The sequence below is a fragment of the Lepisma saccharinum genome, chromosome 16 (assembly GCF_977018435.1).
Source record: "Lepisma saccharinum chromosome 16, izLepSacc3.1, whole genome shotgun sequence".
NCBI classification, from domain to species: domain Eukaryota; kingdom Metazoa; phylum Arthropoda; class Insecta; order Zygentoma; family Lepismatidae; genus Lepisma; species Lepisma saccharinum.
The window spans coordinates 19116132-19131605 of NC_139244.1; the positions used below are offsets into that span (position 1 = coordinate 19116132).

Consider the following 15474-nt stretch of genomic DNA (forward strand, 5'->3'; position numbering starts at 1 on the left):
TCATTAATTTACAGACTTTTCAAACTGTCCTCGTATATATAAAATTGTTTGACGTTCCGTATCAAGAGTTGTATCTGTGGAGAAACAAGAATAATGATGAAATAACGCGGTGCTAGACGTATTTCCTGCCTGCAAATCAGATCACCGAAACATATGAACATCTCGTTTCGTGATAGCAGTTTTAATGAACATATTTTCAGTCCGGCCACCAGATGTTGCGTTGTCGTTCTTCTTTTTTTGCTTTCCCTAACGCAGCCAATCATGGGACGATTTTAATGCCGCGCTGCGATTAATGGAGAATCGCTTAATTATTTGTGACTTACTCTGTCAGAAGGTTAAATGGTGATTGAACCTCAGGTCTGGTATGGTAATGAATACACGTAATTAACAAGGGAAACGCGATTTTTATTTGTTGGTTCCTTGTAAGACAGTTTTATTTGATGATAGACAGACATCTCTATCTAACACGTATTTTTTTTTTCGATCAAATTGAAATCTGCCAGCAAATAATGTTCCTAACTTATACTAGAACGAAGGATGTAATGTTAAACTTTCTTTAGCGCTTGATCATGGGCACCCTCAAGGAGGCTCAAGGGAGTTCTGCCCCCCCCCCCTTCCCAACGTCAGTAATGTCTTCATTTCTACTATAGCTCTCGCCACGAAAACAGCCCTGTCAGGTTCGGAGCTTCCCCTTGCCTCCTCAGCAGTGATGTGCCGTAGACTATAAGTTTACGTCTACATGCGTTGTCTACCCGTAGATTACATTGGGTTGTAGTTTACATAGACTACGTAAAGTGCATTAAAATTAATTTTCAAGGGTTTCATGAAAGGAAAGTGACATATTCAACTATATTGGTTCCTAACAAAATGAAAAGAATCCTATTTACAACAAAATTCCTCTTCTCTTCTATCATCAACTATGGAAGAAGAAAAATAGTGTGCAGAAAACAACAACAGATGGCAGTCGTGAGCCAAGAGTGGTCTTTTCCCCATAAAGCACTAGAATATTTCCTATATTAGGTTTCTTCCTAGGTGAGAAATTGTTCAAATTTGGAAGAAAGAGGATGAAAAGTTATCCTGACACATCAGCAACTGATACGCAGTATAATTTTGTTTTAATTCCAGCACCCTTTGCTAAGTTATCATCTTTCGCCATGTTGTTTACATAGATTACGTAATCTACGTGTATAAAATAGTCTACGTGTAGAATGTAGACTATCGTTGTTTACGCGTAGACGCACATCACTGCTGCTCAGTCAACACTTCGCGCTTTGTGCGTATGCGGTTGATTTCGTCGGTTGAAATTGTTGCTTATTGGCAACACTGTAGGGGGGTGGCGTGACCTTGACTGGACTGTTTTCGTGTCGAGAGCTCTAAAATGTTATGTTCTTCCAATGCGTCTGTTTTGTAGTCTGTAATTTACTTTCTCCGTTTTTCTTATATATACACCTCTTCTTACTTTCCTCTTACGTTTCCTTTTCCCTCAGTTTCTGCCTAACAGGGGCGTCGCCACCGGGTGGGCGAAGGTGGTTATGGCCTACTGTGAAATATCTTAGCCCACCCAAATAACAATAACCTCACACAGGTAGAGGGATAAAGAGAAACAGAAGTAGTAAGACAGAAAGACATCGGATGAAAAAGAAAGACAAATAAGAGAGAGAGAAAGGAAGAAGGAAAGAGGACATAGAAAATGAAATAGAGGGAAAGAGAGAGAGAAAGGAAGAATGAGGGATTTAAACAGCGGAAGGAGGACATAGAAAAGTGAAATAGAGGGAGAGAGAGAAGGAAGAATCAGAGGAAGAAGTAAGGAGAAAAAAGGGTAGGGTGGAAAAGAGAGAATATTAGTGGTCATGTCACCGAAGCAGAGCTTACCGCAATACAGGGTGTCTATAAAGTCACTTAACATTTCAATGAACTAATAACAAATCTTTTCTTTTTTCCAAGTGATCTGATAAAATGTACTCTATAGAAGAGAGAATAGCCGTTGTTTGTGCTCGTCTGCGTGAAATGACGCATGAAAAGGTGCGGACGGACTTCACTCGGAAATTCAGAAAACCAGGCCCCACCAGGCTGGCCATTAAGAACCTGGTCAACAAATTCAAGTGAATAGGTAGTGTTGAAGATGAAGAACGTCCTGATAGGCCAGCCATAACACCACAAATTGTGGAAAATGTACAGGACGCGATCACACGTAGCCCCACCGCAACGACCACGCGACTCAGTATCCATAATCCCAGCATCTACCAACTGCGGCTCACAGCACGGTGGATTGGGGCACACCAAGCTTCTTACTATGCACCAACAGGATGGGGCACCACCCCCTTCTGCCATCATCGTTCGTGATCACCTAAACGAATTTTTCACCGGTAGATGGATTGGTCGTGTCTCGCAACGGAAAGTCCCCCCCTCGATCTGACCCCATTAGACTTTTTCATTTGAGGGTTTATCAAGTCCAAGGTGTACGGGTTGAGGATCCACAGCATAGCCCAGTTGAAACAACACATTACGGCCGCAGTTGCTGAGATTACACAAGCTATGTTGGAGAAGGTGTTTCGGGCTTTGGTGGATTGTTGGCATTTGTGCCTAGACTTGAGGGGTGGTCACATTGAGTTATACTGATTTTGTGTCGTACTGTGATATATGTTTCAGTACATATTGTATTTTTTACCATAAATCCTGTTCATGCAGAAATGTTAAGTGACTTTATAGACACCCTGTATACTGTATGTGTGTACCTTGAGCCGTCGATATCCCTAATGGCGTAATCAAAGGGTTCCCGGTTCGATCCCTGGTCGAGGCACATAGTAATTAGGATCCCACTTTCAACTCTAGGGACTGTAGGAGTAGTGGTAAATCTGTCACCTTGTAATCAAAATGTCCGTTGTTCGATCCCCGGTGAAAGTACGGCCACCAGCAATTAAGAACGGTACACCTACATTCTGAAGTATTAACTTCCCTCCTGTGCATTGCTTAACTCTGCAGCGATAGCAGAGCTTCATGTTGAAAAGTTGCTGTTGAAGTTAGACAACACACACAACTCATAGCTGGGAAGGCAGTATGTCAGGATCAAGGTGTCACACTTTTTTGTCGGTGGCTGTACATAATGGTTAGGATTCCACTTGAAACTGTAGGTTCAGTCCCGATTAGTCTTTCTGTGCATAAAGTTGACTATACAGGGTGAATCAGAATTCCTATTACACACTTCTAGAGGTTGTAGAGCGGACTTAGTAGATCAAGTTTTGATAAGGAACACATATCCGGAAACGTATCGTTTCGGTACTACACAGATGGCAAGATCATATAATTTCACATTTCCCGCTTCACGGTAGACAACCCACATTGTCGGAGTTCGACGTCTTCAGTCACCTGATGTCATGTGTGCTGCTTCCAACGTCCTCTGTTTACAATCCGGTGTGCTTCGACCTTCACGTCAATTGCTATTCAGTCCTTGCGGAGGACAGTACAGCAGGGGCACCGACTTGTCAAAATTATTGGGGGGGCTCTGATCACTGATCACTCTCTCCCTTTCTTAAGTTTTGGCCTCAGTGTTCGGAATCTCATAAAAAACCCATGAATTCCTCAAAAATATCAAAATTTTATTTACAGTTCGAATGCAGAATATTAATTGTCCACGGATGGATATGTCACAAGTATCGTCAACCATAATAGGTAAATATTCCCGAGATTTAATATCTGCTACCACGGAACGCAAAACAGATCTCCCTAATATATCAATGATCTCGTTCTGAATGTCATGTGAGAGCCATTTGTAGCCCGAACGTCCCATCCACTACCCTACTTCATGCACATCGTCCTTTGAAACTCTTTTTAGTAAAAATTTTAACAATACTCATAATTACATACTTAGTATATAGTAATAAGTCATGTGTTTTGCTGTCTGTGGTCATAGCCCCCCCCCCCCAAAGTTGATGGTTTAGCGTTTCAGCGCCCCAAACTTGATGGTCTGGTCTAGAACATTTCAAATGTGTATTTAAAGTTAAGTTCATTTCGCGCAATCCAGAGTAAACATTACAAGAGAAGCAAAATAATACATTAGATCCTCTTAAGCAAAATTGAGGACTAAAAGTGGTAAACATTGTAAATGCCAAAAGCGAAAGTGTTTGGAAATCACATCGTTCAGCACATCAGCCCGTAAGAACGTTCACACTAGTGACCTTTGAACTACTTAAAGGGCTACCAGCCACATATCACGTTTACCACATTATAAAGCATGGCACATTTCACAGTTTAACGTGGAAAACGGTGTTTGAATTATTGTGGCACTTACAGCGTTTACCAATTTCAGTCTTTAATTATTTGGGGGGCTCTGCCCCCACATCGTTAACATTGGGGGGCTCGAGCCCCTCAAGCCCCATGAAGTCGGCGTCTGTGCAGTACAGTATGGTTGAATACACGTTTGCCGAGAACACCGACATGTTGTTAATTTACGGCGAAGCTGGACGGAATGGTAGAGCTGCGCAACGTCTGTATGCAAAGTGTTTTCCGCATCGTTTCACTCCATCACATACCATTCTTGCCCGATTAGATGATGACGGAGATGTGAAATTATGTGATCTTGTCATCTGTGTAGTACCAAAACTGTACGTTTCCGGACATAGGTTCCTTATCAAAACTTGATCTACAAGTTCCCTCTACAACCTCTAGAAGTGTGTAATAGGAATTCAGAATCACCCTGTATATATACACGTTGACTTTTTTGTACAGTCACCGGCAAAGAAATTCCCTGGCAAAACTACCCGCATGATTAACCTGGATTACGTTAGTAATTAAAGACTAAAATTGGTAAACGTTGTAAGTGCCACAATAATTTAAACACCGTGTTCCACGTTAAACTGTGAAATGTGCCATGCTTTATAATGTGGTAAACGTGAAAAGTGGCTGGTAGCCCTCTAAGTAGTTCAAAGGGCGTGTAAAGAGGTCACTAGTGTACACGTTCTTACGGGCTGATGTGCGGAACGATGCGATTTCCCAACACTTTCGCTTTTGGCACTTAAAACGTTTACCACTTTTAGTCCTCAATTTTTTCCCAAATACACCTTATTTCTAGAAACAGTATATTGGCCATTTTTCTTCCATTTCTAATGCATGTGTCTCGTTTCAGCACGCAACTCAACTGGCGGGACATCCAGCATCTGACAGTGCTGACATCTAAAAGGAACTCTCTCTTCGATGCGAAGGGGCGCTTCCACTGGACCATGAACGGCGTTGGACTGGAATTCAACCATCTCTTCGGGTTCGGGGTCCTGGACGCAGGCGCCATGGTGGCGCTGGCCAAGCAGTGGAAGACGGTGCCAGCCAGATACCATTGCGAGGCCGGCACCGTTTCGGAGGTTCAGTAAGTAAATGCAAAATAACCATGACTGCGCTTATAGTGTTTTTGCTTGTTCCTTCTGCTACGGGAAAGATCGTTACACATCGGCTCAAGGCATCAAATAATGCTCATATAAGCAAGATGGGAAGATGCCCGACCCGACACTCCGCCATTTTGAAATACGAATCACATTCTCGAAAACCAGTAATATTTTCGCTTGAAATGAAGTTGAAAGAATGAGGATTGCTATATATTCATTATATTTAATAGAATTATGAAGTATTTATATATATATATATATATATATATATATATATAAAGTAAAGTGTTCCCCTGTGCATAGCACCACGCCATGAAGGCGTATAGGGGGTGTGGGGGTAACGCCCCACACTTTCTTGATCCGGTCGTGAGTGGGGGTGATGTGATCAGCATCACGCCCCTGACCGCATTCATTCTTTGTTTTTAAAAAAATAAACGGTAAAATTATAAACATCATTAATACTGAAATTGCGTTATTTTTATCGAAAAACATGTTCAATACCCTTTTAAAGAGTATTTAGCCTATATAAGCTTTTATCTAAGGTATGAAATATATTTAGTTAGAAGCTATACAGTTGCCTCTGTTTAATTGGTTATACGTGTTGTTCATTACTAGTTATTGTGTTATGCACTGTATACTAATTTAGTATAATGCATTTAATCTAATAAACTGTACCTCTCTTTTTAATTAGAATTAGCAATATTGTAAAACATACAATTTAGAGCTCGGTACACTCTTATCAATGCACACAGGCCCTTAGCCAGGATTATATTTCGGGGGGGGGGGGGTGTCAGCAGCCGCCATCTATAGGCGAAAAAGTTAGGAGTGTAGAAGCCCTGATGATAAATTTCTTACTATATTACAACTTATTATACAAGGTGTTTAATCCTGCTAAGGAAGTAAAATTAATTACCACTGTACACTATGTACGAGGGATGATCGAAAAAAAGGTTACAAAGCCTATTATGGCTTATGTGTTAGACATAGCTGGAAGATCAACACACCTGATGATGGACGGCACTCAACACTAGTCCTCGATGTAATCACCTTTTTTGTTCAAGCATTTGTCACAACGGTACATGAGGCTTTCCATATCGGTTGCACAGAAATCCGCGTCAAGTTCTCGTAGCCACAGTGAGGCAGCTCTTTTGACATCATCACTTGTCAGATAATGGTGGCCAGCCAACCAAATGGTAGTCCCAGCTCAGCTGATATTGAGCGTAATGTTCTTCTTCTGTCCTCACGAATACACTCATCCACAAGAGCACAGTTCACGTCAGTGGTTGAGGTACTGGGCCTACCGCTGTGTCCAGGGTTGTCATTAACAATACTGGTCCGTCCTTCTTTGAAGGCACGACACCACTTCGCTACATTTTGCCTTGACATTGTCCCCTCCCCATACACCTCCACAATCTGCCTATGAATGTCAGCAGGTGTAGTGTTTTTGGCCCACAGGAACCGCACCACTGCCCTCACTTCTAGTCTTGACCAATTTTCTAGACGAGTCACCATTTTAAATGTCCGCTTCTCGGGTATACATGGTCAGAATCCGAAGTCCTCAAACTCGCAACAAGACAAACATGTTATTAATTTAAACATAAATTTTCGTTACGTTACAGTGAATAAAACAACAGTTATATGCTTTGTAACCTTTTTTTCCGATCATCCCTCGTAAATAATATATTTGTAGGATATACCTACAGACCCCTTAGCCCTCCGCCTGGCCAACTGCCTGAATGTACAGTTAGGAATTATGAAATGTGTTCTTCCACTGTTGTTAAATATGGCTGCAAATACTGCATAAAAAGAGAATATCCATTCCATATTTACTGATATTTATGAAACGTAAATGAATATACGTATATCTTTCAGTTTCTTGTAATTCTTTTCATTCATGTGTTCTGGGGGGTATCTGGTATTCTCTTTGCCACTGATGTTAATACAGCTCTCAATTAACCTTGCATTGAGTTAAGAGTTGTTAAAACGTACTTTTATTTTTACAGAGAGATACCCAGCAGCCGGTCTGTCCTCCTGAAAATCAACACCAACGCCTGTCAAGGAACGGACACGGAGGTTAACTACTTGGAACACGTGCAAGCCCTGATCACACTCAACGCCACCAGACGGGGAGATGTTGAACTATTCCTTACTTCGCCCATGGGAACCAGGTATGCTTAACAACAATTCAACAAGTGGTAGTTGCGGGTCGATCACAAGATGGCCGTCACTTCAACATTTTACCGTTATTCAGTTCTAAATCTTCAGCTGATTGCTACAATTAAATTATATCTGCTCTGTACACCCTGAGTTTACATTTCAGCATTCAAATTGTCGTCATTAATCAATTTGCTTTTTTTTCTTTTAAAAAAAAGAAAGACAATTTACAATTATTATGTTATGGCTTTTATTTCTAATATTCAGTAGCTAATAACTTCAGATGGAATTGGTAGGATTACTTTCAATATCGAATAAGAAATGTATCCTTGTCGTTTTTGCACAAAATAACATGTTAAAGACGAAATATTAGTTTATTCAGTGGCGTGCCCAGGATTTTCGAAAGGGAGGGGTTACGTACACTTTTTTTGGTAGTCAGTCCTCATTTTGCCATCTTTTCCTGCATTTGACGTTCTTTTTTTAAGGAATACTGAGCCAAAGGAAGGGTTATAACCCCACCGACCCCCCTTGGGCACGTCACTAAGTTTATTATTAATGAGTCAAACATGATTGGTTGACTGGTTCGAACGATCCGGTAGGTGGCTCTAGTAACAATCGACTGATTGAATGAGTTGGTGTTTTAAAGTCCACTTTATGCACAGTAAGGCTAATCGGGACTGAACGTACAGTTTAAGGTGGGATCAGAACCACTATGTACCTCCACCGGGTATCGAACCCGGAACGCTTTGATTGCAAGCCGACGACGCAACCACTGCGCCATCCTGGAGGCCCTAGTAACAATCAAATACGTACAGATTAGATGAACATTTTCTATTCTAATTTAATCCACGTTAACACTTCTTAAGTAATTGTCTATTTTGCTCTTTGAGCTTGTGTACAATTTACAGACGTGTTAATTTGGGTGAACTCTTGATGCATAAAAATTTCTACTGAGCAGGAAAGACCTACAGTAAAACCTCGTTAATCCGGAATAATGGGAGGGATAAGTTGACCGGTTTAACGAAAGTCCGGATTAACTGGAAAAAACCTAAAAGAACAGTAGAAAGTGCCTTAAAACTCCGTTTGTAGCAACAAAATACGTTTATTATGGTGTATTTAAAGGACATAGGCCTAAATACACTATACAGTACAGTACAAAGTCTGTGGGAAACAGAATTTCATCAGTGGTTGACTGCCTTTTCTTTGGGAAGTTCTCTTGTTGACTTCTAGCCACATTTAAAACCTTGCATTCTGCTTCTTTTTCTTTCTTTTTTTTGGTGGCCTTTTGCCTGTCCGGAATAAGCGAAGTCCAGCTTATCGGGGTCCGGATTAACGAGGTTTTACTGTATTTTCTAAGGCTAGTTACAACGTGTTCGTGCTCGCACTGTATACTTGAGTTTGAAAACAAGGCATGTGGTTAGCTGTGACGTAACACTGTTTTCTTATTCCTCAGATCCATGATTCTAAGCAGGAGGCCGAACGATGACGACCGCCATGACGGTTTCACAAAATGGCCGTTCATGACGACACACACGTGGGGAGAGTACCCTCAAGGCACCTGGTCACTAGAGGTCAGTGAAAAGTTATATCTAGAATTTAGAGCATACTTAGAACTTATTAGAAGTAATAACATATAGCCCCTACAATTTTTCACACAGGTCGCATTTAGAGTATTTCCGATCCAAATTTACACTTAAACCCCTCCAGAAGAAAAATTATCGATAAACCCTTCACCTTGGCGCCATTTCGGCACAAAATATGGGGTATTTGGCCCTTATAGGAGATTCAAATTTGAAATTTAAGGTCAATGCGAGTTTATCGATATCGTATGCTTGAATATCGATTCTGAAAGCATTTCTTTAGCTGAATTTAAAAATGTGCTTCCTTCAAATGACCGTTGGAGTATTTCACCCTCAGGGTGGGTTCAAAGTTATAAAGATTTTACATCCAAAATCTGATATGCTAAATATTGTCGTTTGAGAAAATAGGCCTGAGTAACGATTCCCAATAATTCTAGCCTATACAGTGTGTATCATAAGTAATAGCGCAAACTGACACAGTTGAAAGTACACGATAATAGAAGCAAAAAAGTCTCAGTAAACATGGGTCTGTAAACGAGCCAGCCGTTTGACACGTTCTTTAGTCAAAAGAACATGATTTAACTAAAAGAGCAATAAGTTCACATGAAAGACTCTAAAGCATTCGCGTGATGCCTCTCAGGGTATGGGGTAATATCTCTCTGTTAGTTCGTCAAATAAAAATCAAAGTTAAGTTTGCACTAACATAAGAAAAAGGAATCCATGTCACTCAAAGAAATTAAACTTCTTATAATTCAACTTGATCACTCTATTCAAAACCGAGGCCGAACTTCCAAAGTCCAGACAAAACACACTCGTAATTGCCATTGCAACATCTCTTAACAAGATAAGTATACAGGTTAGTCACTATCCTGACATTATCAGTGATAGGTAAATTACAGAAATTAAGATTAAAGAACAATAAACATTTGTACAAGAGAAAAGATAATTAATAACAATAAATATTAGTGTAATGGGAAAGACGTGTCACGTTTTTTATATAATTGCGAATGTATGGTTACAAGCCGCCACTGACTGCATTGTTTGTAAACGTATATATAGGAAAAATGGTTCTGGTATTTTGCAAGTTGCAATTGGTTATGTTATTGTATTAGTTTGTTAATAAGCACAATTCAAAATATTATGAATGATGATCGTGCATCTATGTGTTACACACACACACATGTTTCTTTCGTCGAAATAAAATGTTATTAGTTTTATTATCACTCATAAAAAGTTGACTGTACTACGTAACGTTACGTACCGCCAGAAGAAAAAAAAAGCACTGTGTGTATGTGTGTGTGTGCGTGAACAGGACATTTTGAACGGCTCATATTCCACTATGATGTTATCCTCAATAAAATACACTAAAAATAAGAAGCAATATGTAATAAATAAAACACAAGCAAATCGCCAAGGAGCTTCTTTCGAAAGCATACATACACCAACACGCACACACACATTTGACAGGATTTTTCTTCTTCGATAGCAATAACTTTGCCTCAGGGTCCATGAAAGGGAGATATATTGGTAGGGATTTTGCCTCTCCGGACAAGAATATCCTCTCAGGTTGCCATGGAGATTGGTGAATGCCGTTTGAAAGAGTTGTCTGATACGTACGGGTTCTCCGAATCTTTCTTTTTTTCCTTTTAACACCGACATCTCATTTTTCTTTTCTCCAATCTGGTGAGTGTCTCCTGTCATGTCGATTTCACCCCAAGAACAATAGCTTGATAAAAAGGGTGGCAATAAAAAGAAAAATGACGACCGTGTCATTTCGGGATCTTCACATAATAAACGGCAAATGGCTTCATTTCTTTCACCTTCCTTCTTCCAAGCCAAAGAACGATGTTTAAGAGTGTCCTGGGCGTTTCTTTTTTTCATTGTTCTCAGAGATATGTCCGTTGCAAGGATTCGCATTATTGTTTTCAGTGTTGCCAACTTATCTTTGAAATGTCCAAATTGTAAAGATTTATCTGCATTGAGGTTTGTGTCAGACGTGGGGCGTTGCCACCTGGTGAACACGGGAGAGGAGATGATAATAATAATAATAATAAGTAATAAATTCTTTATTTCCGTTGACCTATATCCATGGGTATGGGACATGTTATACAATACAAGTTGCAATGCTAAATTGCCAAGAAGATAAATACAATACCAAACATACAATAATCGAGTTTACTACTTGGATTATTAAGGATACTAATCAATTTCCGAATCCTCCAATTATAATAGGTATAACTATAAAGAAAATTATAATGAATGCATGTGCGGTTACAATTACACACTGTAAAAAAAAAAAGCCGTAATTTTGCGGTGACCTCACCGGCAGCTCGGGCGCCAGTGGTTTCACCGTAACATTACAGTGGTTTCACTGTAATTATGAACGATATTGCACCGTAATATTACAGAAATTTCATCGTTCCAGTTACGGTTCAAGTACTGTAAGTGATACTGTCATTTCACCGTAATTATACAGAAAATTTTCTTTGATAGCAACAGTGAAGGATGCTATTATTTCACCGTAATTTTACAGAACATTTCCTGTGATAGCAACAGTCAGTATTTTGCTTTTCTTGTTTTTTCATTGTAACAATATTAACAGCAACATACTTTTAATGGCTTAAAACTATATTCTGTGCTATTTTCCACAATGTATTGCGTTTGTAAAGGTTACATGTTCATTGTGACTAAAATCACTTTGACATTATAAATTTAAGCCATTGAAATACATTAGCTAAGCTTTTGTATAATACAGTAGTTTGCAAAAAAAAATATAAAAAAAATCACAATATATAATACTTACTTGTAAACCTGCAATGTATATTCACTAGTATCCATGGTAGTAAATATTGAAACCTGTGGGCAGTGGGGATTTTACTTTTCTAGTAGAAAGTGTAAATCAGAGCCTGCTTGAATGATTCTCACTTCAGAACACGCCCTTAAATCTACACAGATTAACCATACAGTTGAACTATTAACAAAATGTGAACACTGTAGATAAATTTTTCAGCACTGACACTATATAAGCTTTCAGGAGGTCACACATCAAAGCAGATACATGCTTCCTGAAAGCATAATGCATAATATTCAGTTTTAAAACACAAGCAAAGAGATGAAAGCATTTATACTCGAATAACATACCACTATTTTAGTATTCATCTCGTGTTTTGAAATGAATAACACGATATCATGCTTCCACCAAGCACATAGCTGCTACTACAAGGTATAAGTTTCATTATTGTTATTATTGATTGAAACATAGGAGTGTAAGTTTCATGCTTACCGGTGTTTACATAACAGTGAAAAATAGGACTGGAAATATGAAAAGAAAAAGAAATAGACACACAAATACACCATCTCACACACACACTTATTCCATAATATTGCTGGTTTAGATTGACATCCAGTGTTAATGTAGCAAATTTATGTTATTAATCAAGTGTAATCAGCAAATAAAAACCCAGCAAACTGGACCTCCTGAAGTTAGAGCAGATAATCATTAAGCCAAATTAGAAACTGGTAAAAAGTAGGCTATTCTGTGGCTTAATGGTTAACTGTTCTCACTTCACTAGGTTTGCTGGATATCTAAATGATGTTATTTATCGTTGGGATAGATTTTAATTAAAAATAATGGATCATTTAGAATAAGTAATCTTTATTTCAAACATTATTGACAAAAATTTAATTGTTATATGCATCCTTCATATTAGCCTGGAAAATTGTACTTTGCTGAGTGATGGGTTCTTTCCTAAGTTACCACCTGAAATTATAAAAATGTCATAAAATAAACAAAGATGCACACAAGAAGTATATTTTTTTCAAAAAGTGCAGTAAATTCCTAAATTCAGCTTATGAGGACAAAGCAAACAACAAAATGGAAACATTACATGCAAATTGCTTCCATTTCTTTTGAACTGAAGAAATTGGAAAATGCAGACACAAATCTAGCGTGTGATGGGGAAGAAAATTTAAAATATAAAACTCAGTGCATTGCCCTTGCAAAATGAAATAATTACTTTACATTTGAACATAGATTTGAGAGGAGGGACGGCAAAATAAAATAAAAATCTACCATAACATTTAATAGTGGATGTGCAGTACTAATAATTCTTGTATAGTGTTACAAATGTAGTCGCAGACAATTCTGGGTTGCAACACATTATCTCTCATCTCCCAGGCAAATAAAGAATTGAATTTGAAAGAACATGGAGAACTGTCAGAAGTGTGCAAGAGCATTGCACAGGAACATAATTAAGAGGTAACAAAATTCCAGTGTGCAGCAAATCGTGATGGGAGAGGGTACATTCTGTGTGGGGTATATTCTTTAGCCTAAACCATTTGTACATTATGCCACTTTGGAGAACAATTGCTGAGAAGGTAAGAATTACCTCTCCGGCATCTCCCTACCTAAATTGTCTGCACAAAATCAGTTATAATATTTTTTTCTTCTCATAAATTAGATACATGAATAATTTTTACACATAAGAGTTCATTTGAAAAGTTTACGTATTCCTGCTTTAATGAAATCATAACGTAACTATACAAATGTAAGAACAATGGCTATTTTCACCTGTCACAAGTAAGAGGGCAAGCCTTCAATAAAGAGAATGGAGATATTTTGCTAAAATAAAGTACTTAAAATTAATTCATTCATTAAAACCAATAATGAGGTCAATGAACATATGGAAAGGGATGAGGGAAGGAAGGCAAGAGGACAGCATGACCAACCTGAAAAATGATTCACTGCCTTGAACGTTCTCTTATTTACGGGGAAAATTCTGTAGAATGAATCTACGGTGAATAACCTGTAAGTTTTACGGAGTAATCAATGTAAAGTTACGGTAATTTTTTACAGTGCATTATAGATTTGATCATCTCCAATTAAACTTCCCGGTTGACCAATTCTATACGAATTAGAATACTTAATGATGTTCCAACCATTCCTGATATGGTGCTATGTCTCTTAACTAATGTTATATTATTTATACAATACAGGATTACAATGCTAAATTTGTGAAAATAAAAAATACAATACAAAAATACAATAATCCAGTTCACTTCTTGAGATCATTAAGGTTATGTCTGTTAAGTACTGATTCATTGCTATCAGTCTTATCGTATCAGTAATTTGTTTCATGCTTGATTGATTGAATTAGTTTATTTTACTTCGCTTTTCTGCTTCTTTTGGCTAATCGCGAAGATGAGGATGAGTGATGATATGATGAAATTGAGGAAGGAACATTCTCAAAGAACACCCAAGTCCATGTCGGGATTCGAACCTGCCCTGGCGTCGTAGCTCACTGTGCTAACCTTAAATACTTATTAAGCTACATATTAGTTAGTCTTTATGCAAGGTTATCCACAATATTTTTCAACATTAAACGAACGAAATGAATGTAACTAACATAACATATGTATGCATGCTTGTATCCAGCCTTTTTTTTTTCAGGCTAGAGAAAACTTTTTTCCAGGGGGGCAAATACGCCCCCCTACACACACACACATACTGTATACATACATATATAGGAAACACTTTGTGTAAATATAATTTTGAGAAACTTCACGCCATTCCCACTGGTTATGGTACAGTTAAAAGATAATAATTTTGAATTTATAATCGAGACTTAGTATTTGTAGAAAAACTTCAAAACAGCTATTTTAAAATGTTAAATTATTTTATTTGCAGATAAGCTTCAACTCGCAGGCGCATCAGAGTGGCTACATCAAGGAATGGACATTAATGCTTCACGGAACGCGAGATGCTCCATATAGTGACCTGCCAGTTACCGACCCTCATTCTAAGCTGGCTATAGTGAAGAAAGCACACGAAGAACGGAAAAAATTGTAAAAAAAAAATGGACAGACGATAAAGAAACAAGGAAACAATATGAAAGAATGTGAATTCTTTCACAAAACAAAAAAACTTTAACCAAAAAACAAAACAAAAAGAAAATATTCACTAAACTGTGACGCAGGTAGTTGTCTAATTTTGAGCATAAAATTACCGTTTTCCTGTTTAGAATTATCACCAATGGGTATTTCTGATGTCCATCACAGCTTTCTTAGTGATAACACTGTACACTTAACTATTTTGTGAAACAAAAAAAGAAATCACAGAGGCACAAAAATATTCCAACTGTATAGAGTTAATAAGTAAGTTGCTTTTTTTAAATTTACAATTCTACTTTTTTTAAAAAAAGTGAATGTTTTCTCGAGAGCAAAGGAACAGTCAATCATTAATAATAGAAGTAATCTGTAGTTTGTTTGTAGTAAAGGAAGTATTTATAACTGTACATAGGTTTACATATAGATTGCGTGAACTTACACTAAATGTTGCGTCACAGTTTAGTGAATAAGTCATTATATTT

The 15474-nt window shown here is 38.1% G+C and overlaps 1 protein-coding gene across 1 annotated transcript in view; it reads left to right on the forward strand.

Annotated features, from left to right (window-relative positions):
* Window positions 1–15271, forward strand: part of amon (prohormone processing protease amontillado) — a 322809-nt gene extending 307538 nt beyond the window's left edge. Inside the window, exons 11-14 of the mRNA XM_083137814.1 lie at window positions 5123–5356; window positions 7376–7540; window positions 8980–9097; window positions 14793–15271. Of these exons, the coding sequence (XP_082993940.1) occupies window positions 5123–5356; window positions 7376–7540; window positions 8980–9097; window positions 14793–14954 (679 nt within the window). The 3' untranslated portion in view covers window positions 14955–15271. The remainder of the gene's footprint in view (window positions 1–5122; window positions 5357–7375; window positions 7541–8979; window positions 9098–14792) is intronic.
* Window positions 15272–15474: the final 203 nt, after the last annotated feature.